The sequence below is a fragment of the Punica granatum genome, chromosome 7 (assembly GCF_007655135.1).
Source record: "Punica granatum isolate Tunisia-2019 chromosome 7, ASM765513v2, whole genome shotgun sequence".
Lineage (NCBI taxonomy): Eukaryota > Viridiplantae > Streptophyta > Magnoliopsida > Myrtales > Lythraceae > Punica > Punica granatum.
The window spans coordinates 26,027,194-26,047,695 of NC_045133.1; the positions used below are offsets into that span (position 1 = coordinate 26,027,194).

At 37.5% G+C, this 20,502-nt stretch overlaps 3 protein-coding genes across 4 annotated transcripts; all 3 read right to left on the minus strand.

Moving 5' to 3' along the window:
- Positions 1-1,314: 1,314 nt before the first annotated feature.
- LOC116214556 lies at positions 1,315-7,997 on the minus strand. Its single transcript, XM_031549947.1, has 9 exons — positions 7,527-7,997; positions 6,657-7,127; positions 6,439-6,558; positions 5,800-5,970; positions 5,450-5,614; positions 5,142-5,280; positions 2,240-2,401; positions 1,914-2,112; positions 1,315-1,774 (listed from the first exon to the last, which is right to left on the minus strand). The coding sequence occupies exons 1-9, from the start codon at positions 7,995-7,997 to the stop codon at positions 1,501-1,503; spliced, it is 2,172 nt and encodes a 723-aa protein (XP_031405807.1). The 3' UTR covers positions 1,315-1,500.
- A 2,971-nt stretch (positions 7,998-10,968) lies between these two features.
- On the minus strand, positions 10,969-13,716 carry LOC116214032 (enhancer of mRNA-decapping protein 4-like). Its single transcript, XM_031549247.1, has 5 exons — positions 13,290-13,716; positions 12,422-12,889; positions 12,185-12,304; positions 11,535-11,705; positions 10,969-11,292 (listed from the first exon to the last, which is right to left on the minus strand). The coding sequence occupies exons 1-5, from the start codon at positions 13,416-13,418 to the stop codon at positions 11,122-11,124; spliced, it is 1,059 nt and encodes a 352-aa protein (XP_031405107.1). The 5' UTR covers positions 13,419-13,716; the 3' UTR covers positions 10,969-11,121.
- Positions 13,717-16,836: 3,120 nt separating this feature from the next.
- LOC116214031 (uncharacterized protein At4g26485-like) lies at positions 16,837-19,783 on the minus strand. 2 transcript variants are annotated; one of them, XM_031549246.1, is made up of 6 exons: positions 19,294-19,783; positions 18,383-18,547; positions 18,003-18,126; positions 17,770-17,904; positions 17,452-17,650; positions 16,837-17,296 (listed from the first exon to the last, which is right to left on the minus strand). In XM_031549246.1, exons 1-6 carry the CDS (start codon positions 19,480-19,482, stop codon positions 17,023-17,025), a joined length of 1,086 nt encoding a protein of 361 aa, XP_031405106.1. In that variant the 5' UTR covers positions 19,483-19,783; the 3' UTR covers positions 16,837-17,022. The 2 variants fall into 2 exon arrangements, with proteins under 2 accessions (XP_031405106.1, XP_031405105.1); XM_031549245.1 differs by having other exon boundaries at positions 18,003-18,129; positions 19,294-19,782.
- Positions 19,784-20,502: the final 719 nt, after the last annotated feature.

Here is a 20,502-nt window from a genome sequence, read left to right on the forward strand (position 1 = left end):
CCATAATCGCCTTCGACTAAATAGTTCCCATGGCTCCCCTCCTCCTCTTCTCCCTGAAGACTATATACTTGCAATTGCTTTAATTAATTAGAGGCATGTGATGAGAATTGAAGATGCTTAATTATATGTAAACTTTCCTTATAAAGATATACTAACAAGAAATCGATAAGATTCATGTGCTAAAACATATAATTACGGTCCACCTCATACATGCGTTGCTAGCACTAACATGATATCCCCATGTCAGTTGCAATCTCATCAGTGCTTTCTCATGGAGATTACTCCATTTGTTAGGTGGTTGAAGCAACATTTATTGAATAATTTCCATTTTCTCCTCCAACCATATGCTAATATATATTTTCTTATCATAGAGTGAGAGTTAGATACAAAATTGCATGAATGGCATTTTTCACTAATACTCTCAATATATATGAAAGAAATTGTAAACACCCCTCATTTGATTATAAAAAAATGAATATTCACAATATATATATATATATATATATTAGCCTGGTCATTTTTTCTCACATTGCACTTAGCTATTTTCTTCCCTTTATAAATTTTCGAGCGAGCTCTTCTTATTTCCAGCTTATTTTGAACTTTGATACAAGTAAAAGGATAACAAAACCCTGAAGCTTATGTAGCCCGCCTCGTTGAACCATCCAATCAACCTTTTTTTTTAAATGAAAATTTTAATATAAAAAGTTGATCCTACAGTTGTAAATAAATGAATGGAAGAGAGGCCAGAATCCCCCAAGAAAAAAGCCCTTGAACTAGTATCTTCAAGTAAGAGCTTCCTAACACGATGTGATAAAGTAACAAAACTATTTGGTAACTCAACTCCTATATTAACGAGGTGGTCTGTACATTTGTTAGCCTCCCTATAAGCATGCCTGGAAATGATTGTATCAAACTGTTGGCACAAATTCTGTAATCATCGCTCATCTATTAACTTCCTCTCTATCAACTTCCCAACTCCTCTTTTTCTCTCTCCTTATTTTCTTTTCCATAGTCGCTCTTCTTTCTCTCATTTTACCACTTCTTTTTTCAGTTATTAATTTTATTTTTAATTATTAAATAAAAATCTTTTTTTAATTCTACAAGACAATTTACTTGCTATCTCTTTCCCACTCATCCTATTTCCTCTCACTTTTCCACTTTTTACTCATTTTCCTCTCCCTCCCCTTTTTGGCCGCCCACCCCCTTGTTCGCAAACTGATTTTATTTTTTGGTCCCATAAGTGACGACGAAAATTCATAGCGAAAATAATTATACATTTGCACATATTTTAAACAAGTATAAAAAAATGTCAGATGCGCATAGAGCAGGTATTGCATCTTATTTATATATGTATACAGACATTTCATTTTAGGAATAACATAGAAATGTTTCCGACAGCTTACAAAAGACTAATATGCCAGTTGTGCCAATAAACATTACAATAGAAGCTATGTGCCGATTATATGTCACTAGTCACTAATAACTGATTAGAAGACCCCGTCAAAGTTTGGTGAACTTATATGTACTGCACAACCCAACGAGAAAACTTTCATCACTTCGATGCCCATCTCCTCTCTTATTGACATACCCCGGGTACATCCAGGGCTTAAAGTTGTCTTCATCAAGCAAGTACAAGCCAACTTCCTCGGCCAGACCGACTATGTCCCATGCGCTGAAAGGATAGTTTGTCTTGTGGGTAATATGAACTTGCCCATTGTAACTCAGCATCGAGCTTGCACTCTTGAGGAACCCTTTAACAAGTTCCTTGTGAATCCTGAATTATTATTACACAGCAGGTAAACACATCAATTGACAATATCAATGAGTTTCAAGTAAAATTCTTTTTAGTTATATATAGTTATATACAATGCAGTCCAAGAGAGATTTTAGTGTAGATATATAAATACACTTACCTAATCTGTTGAAGGTCATCCTCTTTGTAGAAGAAACCTGCATGGGGAAAATTATATACGATACGGTCGAAAGACTTAAGTATGAGGCTCGGGTGTGTGCTCATTGTGTGGGCATCCACTCCATGTAGAACCGTACATCCCCGATCCTCAAGCTCTTTTAAGTTTATGCTGGCTCTCGAATACTTCCGCTCCAAGCTCACTTCAATCCGTAAGAGGTGGCATTATATAAATCATATTATTATATGTATGTATGTTGGGCCAAAATAGATAAATAGTAAAATGAGCATTGTGGCAACCTATCAATCAAGTTATATGTACCTATGTACCTCGGGAATCTAGGGAAGTGGCAACAATGTTAGGAGCAGAGCCGAAAGCTTGAGCTAAGCAGGTTGCAAAGGAGAAGTCACCTTCTCCAACCAACAGTATGTTGTGATTGCTGCTGTAGTGCATTATCTTCTTCTCTTCCCTTGCTCGTTTTTCTTCTGCTTCTGCATGGTTGATGATCTTCACCACTTGAGGGTTTGTTGCCCTAATTGTATCATATTTTGATGATGATTTTTCCTATAAATTTATCCCATTTATACAAATCTAATGCGATGGTCTCTTCTTATCAAAAATCAGAACTCACATCTCCCATGAGAAACATAAGCTTATCTTTACTATGCAAAAGTCAAATATTCAGAGAAAAATAGATACATGCATGTATATTACACGATACAAAGTTGTAATTTTGTGCTAGGTTTTTGAGAGAATTAATTAAGCAAGAGACGAGAAGATTATGTGTATATGTATATAGGATAAAATGCTATCACTTTTATTGAAGTTTGGAGAAATGACGGTCAACCCCATTTGTTGAAGAAATATGTACTTAATCTCAATTGATTATTTTGACCACACCTTTATATTTTGGGAAATGTACCAATTCATGCCATAACTTTTGCCTCTTTCCTTTTCTTTAAGTCATGCATTTATTTTTTATAGAATAAGGCCACCCATTATACATAAAATATTCGTATAAGGTCCTTCTGATTTTTAAATATTTTCCTCAATTTTCTATTACATATGTAGAAATCGGGAGCTCATTATTTTATTTCTTCACATTTCAAAATTTTCATTTTAACGTTTCATATATGTAGAGAGTTTTCTTAATTCCTATTTTATCGATTCAATGTACGTGAACATCTTTCTAGACTCCATTCACTAATTCAATGAATGAAGACATATTTTATATTTTCTATAAAAAATACAACATGACCCTTCGTATTAGTTTCTATTGAAAGAAAAAAATAGTTTTTTTTATATAGAAATCCAACAATATATACCTAATTCATAAAATGTTTTCGCACTTACGGCTACAAATTGTGCATCATAAATCACAATTAAATCATGGTACCTCACCAATCCTAAAAGACTCGCTCTATATATATATATATATATATATATATATATTCATTCTACTTCCACTCCTTTCACCAAGAGATTCTTTTGGCCATCTGCTTACTTACTCTCTGCTCCTCATTTACTTTTCCAAAAATACTCTTCAAACTTTCAAAAGTATGTATCTGTATCCCTCCTTCTCTCTCTCTATTGTATTCTTCTAAAATAACCGTGTGTACATTTTCGCATATATTAAGCCATTTACACCGATCGCCTCATTCCAAATACATATTTTCATTAATAAATCCTCTATTCAAGTATATTAATAATAACAAAATTATAATAATTTATAATTTATAACATCTATAAAAGTATAAATTCTTTAAAGTGTTTCTCGATTTTTAGGTGTGCTCAAAGTAGTCAACTAGGGCTAAGTGCATTTTTTTCTTCGGTATATCTAAATGCATATTTCTTCAACAAATGTGATCGAGTGTCATTTCTCCAAACAACCCATGCATATATACATTGCCTAGTTTTGCATGTAATGCATTAACCCAGCCGTCCAAAATTTCGATGCACTGGTTAAGAATTTCAATTTTCCAAGGAGATTTTATATATGTTTGGGGTTGAACAAACAATTGATTGAGTCTTCTAGTCTTCTCCATTTGGATGTAGAATTACGTACATGCACGACGCTGTCCATTTTCTTTCTCAAGGTTATGGTGGTAAGATAATTTCTTTGTCTCGATCGACTATTCAGATCGAGGTATTCCCCTTTTGGCTAGCTAAAATTTATATTCGGGATTCGTGACAAATCAAAGTGGATTTTAATGCGTGTTGCTACCATTTACATGGACTCAACGTATGTAAACAGGCAGATACACATGCCATGTATTGATATCTTGATGCCATATTGGACAAAGGTTGACGGTTCCATTGTTTCTATGATATCAAAGAATTTTGCTTCATTAAATTAAATGTTATTTATTTAATTCACTATTCTACAATTATTTTTATATGATTAAAATTCATTTATTTAATTAAATGTCGTCTTGAATTATTAAATAGCATTTATTGAACTCAAGTGTTGAGCTCATGTGATGCACGGGTTCATTATCATATATCTATTTTAACTAATTTTCTGCATGTGCGCATGGGATCTTGACGTACGTTACTTTTTATGACAAAGAATTAGGAAATCAACATTTATGAAAATATAATTAATATAGATAAAAAAATATGATAAAAATTATATATTCTATTGAAGAGATATTACTAACATAACCACTATAAGCAAGAGTGAAAGGAAAGAACATCATATTGATTAGCAATATTTACTCTTGCTCTTATGAAAATACAAACAACACATATATTAAAAGATAATAATATATACAAAGAATTGAATTAAGTATAGATAATTTATGAACAATAAAGTATATATAGTCCCCTAGAACAAAGATTTTTAATATATAAATTATAAATTAACATCTCAAAAAGCTTTATGGCCATTATGCTCTTTCCTATCAAATCGAAAATTTTGAAGTAGGCCTGAGAGAATCCCTCAACCAAAAGAAGAGTGGGTCATTAGCTTGAGAATTGGGTGGATAGTTCCATGAACCTCATAGGATGATACATAAAATGAATTTTCCAATCTTCTACTTATAAGATATTTAAAACATTGAACTTAGAAAAATCACATCTCTCAAGGAGTTATATTCAGTAATCGAGAAAAAATATTGATATCATAAATACATTGACTGTAGAAAATGCAATTGGTTCTCACGTTGTACGAGAAGACGACACGGGCATTCAGTAAATTAAACGGTTTTATATATGAGTCGTGCAATATACCTGAGAGCATAACCAGGAGACAATAGAGAGTTGAGACATCCCTTCTCTGCAGGAGCAGGGCTGAGGTGAATGCTTCCTCATACTCGTGCTCGGATATTAATCTTGACAGTGCTTTTCTTGGATCAATGGGAATGTCAACCTGCTATAGAAAGCAAATGGTCTCCAACCATGAATTTGGATATACAACATAAAGAGCTTCACGGGATAAGTTTGATACTTTCGATTTGATAACCATTCAACCTGGGCTGAGATTGATTTTGATATCTTAGCTGGCAAGGATAGCAAGACATCGGTATAAGGAAGTAAACCTTTTCATGTAGTTTACCCAAAGGCCCATTGCTCGGTTGGGTAACTAATGGGGTTATGGCACTTGGGTTTGCTCCACCAACTGCAAGACATATAAGCTTTCTCTGAGCTTCCGCCAGTTCTCCATTCAGTGTGTGGGTTATTGACGAAGCTGAATTAATCACATCCTGCAATGACAGGCAAACAGGCACCATTAGAAAAACGAAGTCATAATTTTACATTTCCAATGTTAACACCTACATACTATATACATGCCATCAGCAAAATGATAGAAACGATGATCTCCTCGAGCTGGATATTCATTTTACGTATGTGAAATGCCTAAATTCCGAGCAGGCAAGAACAGACGTACCCTTAAAGCATGTGTAAGCGGAGAGTTAGCATTCTCTAAATGCTGCATAGCTGCGGAAGTATGTTCGGTCATTCCTCTCTGCAACGTAGCATCAAAATGCTCAAACATGGCTTTGCATGACTTCTCAAAGGGAGGGACCATGGAAGCTACCATACTAGACTTCAAAGCATCCTGCGTGTGATACAAAGGTCTAGTAAGTTCAGAGAGAAGCTATGACAGAAAAATAGGAAGGAAGGTGAGCTTATAATACTATGAGCTTATAATGCTATCTATGATTAAGGAACATTAGCCTAGTTTCTCTGTAAATTGCATCACTCATCAGATAAATCTCGATTATCCTAAAGCAGTCATGGACATTCAAACTCATTCAGAAAAACAGGTCATGATCGTAGAAGAAATTAAAATATGCTCTGAATTCGGGCAATTTGTCACAGCTCCACCCATTCACTGCAGATGCCACTATCACTTCCACATTCTCATCTAGAATGGATCTCGAATAGGATCTAAAATAGGATCAATATTCCTTACTTTCGTGCTATTAACTGCCATACCAATTATCTGCATAAAGTCTGATACACCAAGCTAATCCCAGTCACTAGATAAGAAGCAAAAACAAAAACTACTGAACCATATACACACCTGAAGGGCTCGCCTTCCAGATGTTTGGAACTGTGCTACGATTTCCCTAGCAACAGAAGCTTCCAGTTTAGAGTTGACGGATTTCTCAAGCTGATTGATGGCCTTATCACCTACCCCTTTCTGCATTTTAAGAGGCAAAGAACATCACGAAATATGTTCCCCCCCCCCCCCAAAAAAAAAGAAGAAGAAGAAAGAAAGTGACAGTCGCAGAATTTTACCTGGAAGGATTCTGTAATAGCTGAAACTATTGTCTTCTCAATAGCTGGTGTAATGGCACGAAGAACATCTATTTGAACTGCAGCAACTTCCCTTTTCACTATTCTCTCTATAGTGGCAGGCAAGTCCTTGTTAATGAAATTGGCCAGAAGATTTATTCTCTGCTGTACCCGAACCTGCAGTAGCTTATCGTTTGTAACAGTCTCTTCTTGAAAACGAGCCCACAAAGCATCACCATTTGCCTTGACAATTTTCTCCATGCTCTGTGCAAGGGAAGTCTCTAGTCTTCTGCCCTCTTCTTTTTGCATAGCCATTATCTGCTGTACCCGATCCTGCAGTAGCTTCTTGTTTTTAACATTCTCTTCTTGAAAACGAGCCCACAAAGCATCTCTATTTGCCTTGACAATTTTCTCCATGCTCTGTGCAAGGGAAGTCTCTAGTCGTCTGCCCTCTTCTTTTTGCATAGCCATTATCTGCAGGGTAAGTGCAGAAGTTAAATGCATTCAACTATATGGTCCACGACAGCATCAACTCAGAGCAATATGACATCAGAGCCAAAAATGGACAACATACAATCAGAACCGAACAATCTTAAAAATGTAGGATCTAATGATAGGTGCTAGTTTCCCTCCAAATATCCTCTAAAATCAGCAACTTTTAATAGCATAAGAGTAATGACACATGCAGGCAAGCTACCCAACTTAAGAACTCTGATTAGCAGAAAACAATATTTAAAAGAGGCTCGCTAAGTAGAGGCTACAATATCTTGAAGACCCTAAGGACATCTTTCATGGAACATTAACCTTGTCGTTATAGGGAAATTTGGAAGCATCGGCACAGATACAACAAATCATGATTAAAAGTTTACTCACCATAAGCTTCTCCTGCATAATTTGAGGGACAGCAGCTTCAATAGAGTGAAGGCTCGAACTGATGACAGCCTCACTAGAAGAATCAGCTGAATTAAAGGTACTCGGGCGGTTGAAGAACTTGGGCATGTCGAAGGAAGGGACGGACGCCGGAGACGACTGGTCCTGGGTTGCCCCCCGAGAGAGAGAGCGCTGTGAGAGTGAGAGCTGAAGGTCTCGCAGTAAGGATTTTAGAGTGAGAGAGAGAGAGAGCTGAACGAATGAAGCAGTCGCCTCGACTGAAGTGGAGAAGATGATGAACAGTACGCAGAACGATGAGAGCGAAATGGAAGTTTCCTCCTCCTCTGGATTTTTTCTTGTTTTCTTCTTTGCAAGCCAATGCACTAAAGTCGTAGTCTCCTCCTCCTCCTCCTCCTCCTCCTCCTCCTCCCTCCTTCCTTCTTTCTTAAGCAAGCTAATATTTGCGAGGAGCATCGAAATCGAAGGTCCCTCTCTGGGCCCCACTCACTGGGTAAAGGCTGGCGTAAAGGGAGTGAGTTGGGGGCTCGTCGTACAAATAAATAGTAAGCATGCAACGATGATCGAATTAATACCAATGAAAATGTAGTCTAAGTGCAGAAGTATCAGGTCCGATCAACTTTCAAGGTAATAGTTTGGGTGGTTTAAGCAAATTATTTGCCGTGTAATTTCAACCCGTGAAACAATTTATTCGATGAGCACAAACACAATGCTTCCTGGTCGTGTTCGACTCTTATCAGAGATAGAATCTAGACTGTAGTCCACTTGTGTTGAGGCTTATTAGATCATCTTTAGTAATATTCTCTCCATAAATCTGTAAAGTGAGCGTCATTTTCACCGCACAGATGCCACATATAAATGAAAGACACCAAAAAAATTTATGAAAAGAGAGACTCCCGAATTTCATGGATCGATTTCTGATTGAATCTCCACGGTGATTCCACACTTTTTTTCATCATTAAAAGCCCCCACTTTTTTTTTAAAAAAAAAAATTAATTGGACAGCAGGCTATATGCCACGTGTCGAAGCAATGGGTCTCACAAGGCAGAAAGATAAAAAAAAATATATATATATATTAAAGTTGCAAGCAGCTTTTTGAAAAGCCGATCACACATCGTCATGCGATTGGGTGAAAGAAGCAGGAGAGACCATGACTTACCATTGGCTGTGGTAGCAATCCGCATAACTTTGGCCCTGCACTTATCACAGTGCATGGAGTACGTACGTATAGCTTTACGATGATTTGCTGTCGCCGCACCATTTCGGGATATCGTATACAACCAATGAGTATTGCAGTTACTCAAATCATAATTGTAAATTACTTTAATTCTTACGCAAAAGGTTACTCTACTTTATTAAGAAAAATTATTATTTCTAATTGCATTTAATTATGAAAAATATTATTCTAAATAATTAAATTCATATTTCTAAAGGTGATTAATTAAAATAACATGATAGATGATATATATGGAAATTATATTGTGTAACGCACGGGATAGAGCACTAGTTACATTAATATGGAACTTATAAATAGTCTCTTAGGGAAGAAAATAAATGCTCTCATTTAATCAGAATATATTAAATATAAACTAGGTTACTAGGTATAGGCCCGTGCCTTGCGTGGGCGTGCGTAAGTGAATTTACTAAATCATAATTTGGTCGATATTTATCAAGAAATATTTAATTTATAAAAAAAAACTATTACCTTATTACAAAGTATATTACAATAATAAATGATAACTAATAAATCTATTAATTTATAAGAAAACTATTACTAGAAGGAATTCTCATGTTGGGCCACTTGGAATTTATAAAGAGAAAATCTCATTTTTGGTCCTCGAACTTTTATTACTTTTTTTGTTTTTGTTCTAACCCGTCTTCTTTGTTTATCCTAGTCCTAAACCTTACGAGATTTGTTGGATTTTGTCCTCCTGTTACTTTTTCCATCCAATATCACGAACGTGGATTTTTATCCAACCACAAGCTGCCACGTCTATGACTGTGCACTTAATCCGACTCGAATCCTATACTTAAGCAAACCCGAATCCTTGACCGACCCGACCCACTCAGCTGAAGTCGTAGTCTTCTTCTTCGTTCTTAAGGAAGCTAATACTTGCGAGAAGCATAGAGATTATGTGCAGTGGGCCCGGTGCATGTCGGCGCAGAATAGAAGGTCCCTCGCTGGGCCCCACTCACTGGGTGAGAAGCCCCCATTCACCGGGTGCATGAAACACACACATACTTCTTGGTCAAGCATGGAGCTAATGAGAAATGATGCTTTAGCTAAATAAATAAATTCATGTAGAATTTCATGGAAGGGATTGTATTCGATAAGGTTCGATATATATATATATATATATATGACATGCATATATGACTAACTAGTCACTACTCGAACTCATTCTTTGTAAATTTGTTAACGAATTTATCTTTCGGTATAAATATGAATTTAACTGCATCAAAATGAAATCTCGGACCCTAGCTGGTAATTAACTTCACATCTTAGGATGCCTTGCAATCCTTCAAGCACGACCCGAGACAGCCTTCCAAGTTCCATACTCTTTCTATCTCTGAAATGAAGAAGTAGAGGGGCCATAAATCTTTCGTTACACTTGCACATCTATCCCCTCAATCATATTAGACAAATTTATATACATGTATTAAGATTTTCTGAGATTAATAGACTTTATCTGTTGTTGATGGCCATCGAATGACCCATGGAGTCCTTCATGTAGCCTCCCACACAATGGCATGCAGGATTGAGATCAAGATATATATAACAACTCAAGGCGCACAAGCTCCTTTTACTAATATTTGACTGTTTCTCACCAGCGAAGGCCGCCGTCAGAAAACATTAAGAGTACTATCATCACCATGAACACCATGAACACCATAATCGCCTTCGACTAAATGGTCCCCATGGCTCCCCTCTTCCTCTTTGCTCTGAAGACTGTATACTTGCAATTGCTTTAATTAATTAGAGGCATGTGATGAGAATTGAAGAGGCTTAATTATATGTGAACTTTCCTTATAAAGATACATCGATAAGAAATTGATAAGATTCATGCCCTAAAACGTATAATTATGGTCCACCACATGCATGCGTCGCTAGCACTAACATGATATCCCCATGTCGGTTGCAATCTCGTTGGTGCTTTCTCATGGAGATTACTCCATTTGTTAGGTGGTTGAGGCAACATTTATTGAATAATTTCCATTTTCTCCTCCAACCATATGCTAATATATATGTACTTATCATAGAAGAGAGAGTTAGAATTGCATGAATGACATTTTTCACTAATACTCTCAATATATAAAAAAGAAAATGTAAACGCCTCTCATTTGATTACAAAAAATTAAATATTCACAATATATATATATATATATATGTATATATATTAGCCAGATCATTTTTTCTCAAATTGCATTTGACATATTTTCCTTCTTATTTCCAGCTTAGATTTGAACTTTGATAAAAGTAAAAAGAATAACTAAACCTTGACGCTTATCTAGCCCGCCTCGTTGAACCATCCAATTAGCCTTTTAATGAAAATTTTAATATAAAAAGTTGATCCTACTGTTATAAATGAATGAATAGAAGAGAGGCAAGAATCCCCCAAGAAAAAAGCCCTTGAATTAGACGACATTTGGGGATCGAGTCAGATTTGCCGAATCGATTACTTCCTCGATCGCCACGAGGTGGTCCCTGTCTGTTCCATGTAATTTCACCGAAATCACCGTACCAGTCCATCTATAGGCATAAAAGGAGCGAGTTAGTGGCTTGTCATACAAAAAAATAGTGAGCATGCATCGATGATCGAACTAGTTAGTGGCTTGTCATACAAATATATATAGTAAGCTAATGCAACGATGATCGAATTAATACTGATGAAAATGTAATCCACATGCAGAAGTATCAGGTCCGAACAAATTTCAGAGTAATAGTTTAGGTGGTTCGAGCATATTATTCGCCGTGTAATAGTTTAGACGTACCCTTAAAGCATGTGTAAGCGGAGAGTTAGCATTCTCTAAATAATGCATAGCTGCAGAAGTATGTTCGGTCATTCCTCTCTGAAACGTAGCATCAAAATGCCCTAACATGGCTCTGCATGACTTCTCAAAGGCAGGGACCATGGAAGCTACCATACTAGACTTCAAAGCATCCTGCGTGTTATACAAAGATCCAGTAAGTTCAGAAATCCCAAGATTCAAGCAAATGGGACTGCATCAGAGAAAAGCTACGATAGACAAATAGCAAGGAAGGTGAGCTTATAATGCTATCTATGATTAAGGAACATTAGCCTAGTTTCTCTGTAAATTGCATCACTCATCAGATCAGATAAATCTCGAATATCCGAAAGCTCATGGACATTCAAACTCATTCAGAAAAAAGGTCATGCTTGTATAAGAAATTAAAATATGCTCTGAATTCGGTTAATTTGTTACAGCTCCACCCATTCACTCCAGATGCCACTCCCCCTTCCACATTCTCACCTAGAATGGATCTAAAATAGGATCAATATTCATTACTTTTGTGCTATTAACTGCCATACCAATTATCTGCGTGAAGTCTGATACACCAAGCTAATCCCAGTCACTAGATAAGAAGCAAAAAAAAAAAAACTACTGAACCATATACACACCTGTAGCGCTTGCCTTCCAGATGTTTGGAACTGTGCTACGATTTGCCTAGCAACTGAAGCTTCCAGTATAGAGTTGATGGATTTCTCAAGCTGACTGATGGCCTCATCACCTACCCCTTTCTGCATTTTAAGAGGCAAAGAACATCAAGAAATATGTTCCTTCCACCCCCCCCCCCCCCCCCCCCCCACCCAAAAAAAAAAAAAAAACAATAGAAAGTGACAGTCGCAGAATTCTACCTGGAAGGATTCTGTAATAGCTGAAACTATTGTCTTCTCAATAGCTGGTGTAATGGCACGAAGAACATTTGTTTGAACTGTAGCAACTTCCCTTTTCACTATTCGCTCTATAGTGGCAGGCAAGTCCTTGTTCATGAAATTGGCCAGAATATTTATTCTCTGCAGCACCCGATCCTGCAGTAGCTTCTCGTTTTTATTCTCTTCTTGAAAACGAGCCCACAAAGCATCACTATTTGCCTCGACAATTTTCTCCATGGTCTGTGCAAGGGAAGTCTCTAGTCTTCTGCCCTCTTCTTTTTGCATAGCCATTATCTGCTGTACATGATCCTGCAGTAGCTTCTCGTTTTTAACATTCTCTTCTTGAAAACGAGCCCACAAAGCATCACTATTTGCCTTGACAATTTTCTCCATGCTTTGTGCAAGGGAAGTCTCTAGTCGTCTGCCCTCTTCTTTTTGCATAGCCATTATCTGCAGGGTAAGCGCAGAAGTTAAATGCATTCAACTATATGGTGTCACAACAGCATCAATTCAGAGCAATAAGACATCAGAGCCTAAAATGGAAAACATACAATCAGAACCCAACAATCTTAAAAATGTAGGATCTAATGCTAGGTGTCAGTTTCCCACCACATATCCTCTAAAATCAGCAACTTTTAATAGCATAAGAGTAATGACACATGCAGGCAAGCTACCCAACTTAAGAACTCTGATTACCAGAAAACAATATTTAAAAGAGGCTCGCTAAGTAGAGGCTACAATATCTTGAAGACCCTAAGGACATCTTTCATGGAACATTAACCTTGCTGTTATAGGAAAATTTGGAAGCATCGGCGCAGATACAACAAATCATGATTAAAAATTTACTCACCTGATTAAGCTTCTCCTGCATAATGTGAGGGACAGCAGCTTCAACAGAGTGAAGGCTCGAACTGACGACAGCCTCACTAGAAGAATCAGCTGAATTAAAGGTACTCGGGCGGTTGAAGAACTTGTGCATGTCGAAGGAAGGGACGGGCGCCGGAGACGACTGGTTCTGGGTTGCCCCTCGAGAGAGAGAGCGCTGTGAGAGTGAGAGCTGAAGGTCTCGCAGTAAGGGTTTTAGAGAGAGAGAGAGAGAGAGAGAGAGAGAGAGAGAGAGAGCTGAACGAATGAAGCAGTCGCCTCGACTGAAGTGGAGAAGATGATGAACAGTACGCAGAGCGATGAGAGCGAAATGGAAGTTTCCTCCTCCTCTGGATTTTTTCTTGTTTTCTTCTTTGCAAGTCAATGCACTAAAGTCGTAGTCTTCTCCTCCTCCTCCTCCTCCTCCTTCCTTCTTTCTTAAGCAAGCTAATATTTGGGAGAAGAATCGAAATCGAAGGTCCCTCTCTGGGCCCCACTCACTGGGTAAAGAGAGGCGTAAAGGAAGTGAGTTGGTGGCTCGTCATTCAAATAAATAGTAAGCATGCAACGACGATCGAATTAATACCAATGAAAATGTAGTCCACGTGCAGAAGTATCAGGTCCGATCAACTTTCAAAGTAATAGTTTAGGTGGTTTAAGCAAATTATTGGCCGTCAATTTCAACCTGTGAAACAATTTATTCGATGAGCACAAACACAATGCTTTCTGGTCGTGTTCGGTTCTTATAGGAGATGGAATCTAGACCATGGTCCATGTGCGTTGAAGCTTATTAGATCATCTTTAGCAATATTCTCTCCATAAATTTCTAAAGTGAGCCCCATTTTCACGTGCCACATATAAAAATGAAAGACATCCAAAAAAAATATGTAAAAAGAGACTCTCGAGTTCCAATGATCGATTTTTGATTGAATTTTTATCGGGACTCCACACTTTTTTTCATTATTAAAAGCCTCCACTTTTTTGGGGAAAAAAAAACTAATTGGGTAGCAGGCTATATGCCACGTGTCGAAGCAATGGGTCTCACAAGGCAGGAAGATCAAAAATCAGAACCCAACAATCTTACGAATGTATGATCTAATGCTAGGTGCTAGTTTCCCCCCACATATCCCCTAAAATCAGCAACTTTTATGTGCAAGGCTAAGCATCGAAATTATGTGCAGTGGGCCCGGTGCATGTAGGCACGGAATAGAAGGTCCCCTCTGGGCCCCACTCACTGGGTGGGAGGCCGATATTCACCGGGTGCATGAAAACACACATTACTTATTGGTCTAGCATGGAGCTAATGAGAAATGAACAGCTAAACAAATAAATTCATGCAGAATTTCATGGGTAGGATTGTATTCGATAAGGTTCGATATATTATCGATATATATATATATATGACACGCATATATGACTAACTAGTCACTACTCGAACTCATTCTTTGTAAATTTGTTTACGAATTTGTCTTTATATGAATTTAACTCCATCAAAACGAAATCCCAAAGCCTCACTGGTAATTGACTTCACATCTTAAGATGCCTTGCAGTCCTTCAAGCACGACCCCAGACACCCTTCCAAGTTCCATACTCTATCTCCAAAATGAACAAGTAGAGAGGCTTATAAATCTTTCGTTACACTTGCACATCTATCCCCTTCATCATATTAGACAAATTTATGTACAAGTATTAAGATTTTTCAAGATTATTAAGAGTTTATCGGTTACAATAGGATATCGGAATTCGGCTTTAGACATGAAGTAGTCCCATAGCTGTTGATGGCCATGGAATAACCCATGGAGTCCTTCATGCAGCCTCCCACACAATGGCGTGTAGGATTAGGATCGAGATATATATAATAACTCAAGGCGCACCAGTACGAGCACAATCTCCTTTTACTGATATTTGGCTTTTGCTCACCAGCGAAGGCTGCTGTCGGAAAACATTAAGAGTACTGTCATTGTTATGAACACCATAATCGACTTTGACTAAATAGTTCCCATGGCTCCCTTCCTCCTCTTCTCCCTTAAGGCTGTATACTTGCAATTGCTTTAATTAATTAGGGGCGGTGATGAGAATTGAAGAGGCTTAATCATATGAGAACTTTCCTTATAAAGATATGCCAATAAGAAATCGATAAGATTCATGTGCTAAAACGTATAATTATGGTCCACCACATGCATGCGTTGCTAGCACTAATATGATAACCCCATGTCGGTTGCAATCTCATCAGTGATTTGTCATGGAGATTACTCCATTTGTTAGGTGGTTGAGGCAACATTTATTGAATAATTTCCATTCTCTCATCCAACCATATGCTAATATATATTTACGTATCATAGAAGTGAGAGTTAGACACAGAATTGCATGAATGGCATTTTTCACTAATACTCTCAATATATATGAAATAAATTGTAAACGCCCCTCATTTGATTATAAAAAAAATAAATATTCACAATATATATATATATATATATATTAGCCTGATCATTTTTTCTCACATTGCATTTGATCTATTTTCCTCCTTTTATAAATTTTTGAGCAAGCTCTTCTTATTTCCAGCTTATTTTGAACTTTGATACAAGTAAAAAGGATAACAAAACCCCGACGCTTATCTAGCCCGCCTCGTTGAACCATTCAATCAACCTTTTTTTTAAAAAAGAAATTTTTAATATAAAAGTTGATCCTACAGTTATAAATAAATGAATAGAAGAGAGGCAAGAATCCCCAAGAAAAAAGCCCTTGAACTGGGCGACATTTAGGGATCGAGTCAGATTTTTTTTGGTAAAATAACCATATGCATTAAAAATTTAATCATATGTATGCAAAGTATTTACCATTTTTGAGGACGATAGTCCCACGACATCTTCAAGTAAGAGCTTTCTAACAGAAGGAGAATGATGGGATAAAGTATCAAAGTTATTTGGTAACTCAGCTCCTATATTAGCGAGGTGGTCTGCACATTTGTTGTCCACCCTATAAGTATGTCTGGAAATGATTGTATCAAACTGCTGGTATAAATTCCTGCAATCATCACTCATCTATCTTCTTCTTCTCTATTAAGTTCCTAACTCCTCTTTTTCTCTCTCCTCATTTTATTTTCCATGGTCACTATTATTTCTCTCATTTTACCACTTCCTTTTTTCGATATTAATTTTATTTTTATTATTAAATAAAAATCTTTTTTAATTCTACAAAACAATTTATATATATTTAAATATTATCTATACTATTATATAAAGCTAGAGATGAGAATTTCATCTCACTTTTATTTTTCCAAATCACCCTTATCATTTATTATTTAATTAATTAGGACCATCAAATTAGGGACAAAAAAGTAAAAACATAAGAAAAATTTACTTGCTATCTCTTTTCCCCTCAACCTATTTTCTCTCGCTTTTCCACTTTTTACTCATTTTCCTCTCTCTTTGCCCTTTTTGGCTGCCCACACCCTTGTTGACAAGTAGGGATGAAAAATTCTCTAGCGAAAAGTAATTATACATTTGCACAGATTTTAAAGGAGTAAAAACCAAAATGTCAAAGGTGCATCGCGCGGATACTGCATTATATATATAAATATACACACTCTTCATTCTAGGAATAATGTAAAAATCGACATACAAAAGACTAATATGCCAATCGTGCTAATGATCATTACAATGGAAGTCATGCGCCCAATTATATGTCACTAGTCGCTAATAACTTATTAGAAGATCCCGTCAAAGGTTGATGAACTTATACGTACTGCACGACCCAATGGGAAAACTTTCATCACATCGAGGACCCTCTCCTCTCTTATTGACATACCCTGGGTACCTCTTGGGCATAAACTTGTCTTCATCGAGCAAGTACAACCCAACTTTCTTGGCCAAACCGACTATGTCCCATGCGCTGAAAGGATAGGCTGTCTTGTGGGTAATATGAACTTGTCCATTGTAACTCAGCATTGAGCTTGCACTCTTGAGGAACCCTTCAACGAGTTCCCGATGAACCCTGAATAATTATTACACAGCAGGTAAACACATCAATTGATAATATCAACAAGTTTCTTGTAAAATTCTTTTTAGTTATATCTAATTGTGCACAATGCGGTCCAAGAGATATTTTAGTGTATTTATATATATATATATATATATATACATACTTACTTAATCTGTAGAGGGTCATCCTCTTTGTCGAAGAAACCTGCATGGGGGAAATTATATACGATACGGTCGAAAGACTTATGTATGAGGCTCGGGTGTTCACTCATTGTGTGGGCGTTCACTCCATGCAGAACCGTACATCCCCGATACTCAAGCTCTTCCAAGTTTATGCTGGCTCTCGAGTACTTCGACTCCAATTTCACTTCAATCCGTAAGAGGTGGCATTATATAAATCATATTATTATATGTATGTATGTTGGGCCAAAACAGATAAATAGTAAAATGAGCATTGTGTCAACCTATCAATCAAGTTATATGTACCTCGGGAATCTAGGGAAGTGGCGACAATGTGAGGAGCAGAGCCGAAAGCTCGAGCTAAGCAGGCTGCAAAGGAGAAGTCGCCTTCTCCAACCAACAGTATGTTGTGATTGCTGCTGTAGTGCATTATCTTCTTCTCTATACCACAAGGATGCAATTGGTTCTCACGTCATACGAGAAGACGACACAGGCACTCAGTAAATTAAACGGTTTTATATATGAGTCGTGCAATATACCTGATGGCATAACCAGGGGACAATTGAGGGTTGAGACATCCCTTCTCTGCAGGGCTGAGGTGAATGCTTCCTCATATTTGCGCTCGGATATTAATCTTGACAGTTCTTTTCTTGGATCAATAACCTGCTATAGAAAGCAAATGGTCTCCAACCATGAATTTGGATATACAACATAAAGAGCTTCACAGGATAAGTTTGATACTTCCAATTTTATAACCATTCAACCTGGGCTGAGATTGATATTTTTACGAATTTCAACGAAATCAATCAGTATGAAACATTATATATTATTTTCACTGATTTATTTGAGACATGGGACAAGGATAGATAAATCTTAGCTGGTAAGGATAGCAATACATCGGTATAAGGAAGCAGCAAACCTTTTCATGTAGTTTACCCAAAGGCCCATTGCTCGGTTGAGTAACTAATGGGCTTATGGCACTTGGGTTTGCTCCACCAAGTGCAAGACATCTAAGCTTTCTCTGAGCTTCCGCCAGTTCTCCATTCAGTGTGTGGGTCATTGACGAAGCTGAATTAATCGCATCCTGCAATAACAGGCAAACAGGGACCATTAGAAAAACGAAGTCGTAATTTAACATTTCCAATGTTAACACCTATACTATATACATGCCATCAGCAAAATGATAGAAACGATGATCTCCTCGAGCTGGATATTGGTTTTACGTATGTGAAATGCCTAAATTCCCAGCAAGCGAGAACAGAGATACCCTTAAAGCATGTGTAAGCGGAGAGTTAGCATTCTCTAAATGCTGCATAGCTGCGGAAGTATGTTCGGTCATTCCTCTCGGAAACGTAGCATCAAAATGCTCAAACATGGCTCTGCATGACTTCTCAAAGGCAGGGACCATGGAAGCTACCATACTAGACTTCAAAGCATCCAGCGTGCGATGCAAAGATCTAAGGCCCGTTTGGTTTCGAAGTTTAATTTTAGAATCATGATTTTGATTTTAACTCTACCCACTACACAACAAAAACACACGTTTCCCAAGTCAAATTTATAATACCATCTCATTTGTCATTTTTCACAATCAAAATCAAAATTAAAATCAAAGTTATTTTAACTCTGAAACCAAACGCACTCCTAGTAAGTTTAGAAATCCCAAGATTCAAGCAAATGGACGATTAGGAAGGAAGGTGAGCTTATAATGCTATCTATGATTAAGGAACATTAGCCTAGTTTCTCTGTAAATTGCATCACTCATCAGATCAGATAAATTTCGAAGCATCGGCACAGATACAACAAATCATGATTAAAAATTTACTTACTCACCCGATTAAGCTTCTCCTGCATAATTTGAGGGACAGCAGCTTCAACAGAATGAAGACTCGAACTGATGACAGCCTCACCAGAAGCATCAGTTGAACTAAAGGTACTCGGGTGGTTGAAGAACTTGCGCATGTCGAAGGAAGGGACCGGCGCCGGAGACGACGGGTTCTGGGTTGCCCCCGGAGAAGCCATGGATGTGATGAGCTCAATCCCTCACAAACGGGGAGGGAGAGAAAGAGAGAGAGATAGAGAGAGAGAGAGCGCTGTGAGAGTGAGAGCTGAAGGTCTCGCAGTGAGTGTTCTAGAGAGAGAGAGAGAGAGAGAGATGTGAACTGATGAAGCACTCGCCTTGACTGAAACGAAAGTTTCCTTCTTCTCTGGATTTTTTCTGTTCTTCTCCTTTGCAAGTCAATGCACTAAAGTGTCCTCATCCCTCCTCCCTTCCTTCCTTCCTTCTTAAGCAAGCTAATATTTGCAACAAGCATCGAATACTGATCATATATATATGTGGCTTTTGGATGGGCATGGCTCTACACGTCCACGGTGCCCGATTTCATATTTATAATTTGTCGCAAACAAAGAACAATCATAAAAAAGGTCGGTTCATATTTGTTTGGTCCTAATTTTCCTCAAATAAAATCTCATATTCGAGTTTTCTGAATTAAAAAAAAAAACTCAATTCGTCTTGAAATTGCAAGTCAATGCACTGAAGTCGTTGTCTTCTTCTTCGTCTTCGTCTTCTCCTACCTCCTTCTTTCTTAAGCGAGCTAATATTGGCGAGAAGCATCCAAATTATATTTAGTGGGCCCGGTGCATGTAGGCCCAGAACAGAAGGTCCCTCTCTGGGCTTTACTCATTGGGGAGGGAGGCCTACATTCACCGGGTGCATGAAAAACACATATATGTCGGCTGCAATCTCATCGGGACTTTTCCATGGAGATTACTCCATTTGTTAGGTGGTTGAGGCAACACTTATTGTATAATTTCCATTTTCTCCTCCAACCATATACAGTTATAAATAAATGAATAGAAGAGAGGCAATAATTTCCCAAGAAAAAAAGAACTTGAACTAGGCGACATATAGGGTTTCGAGTCAGATTTGCCGAATCGACTCCTTCCCCGGCCACCACGAGGTGGTCCCTATCCATTCCATGTAATTTCACTGAAATCACCATACCAGTCCATCCAGAGGCATAAAAGGAGCGGGTTAGT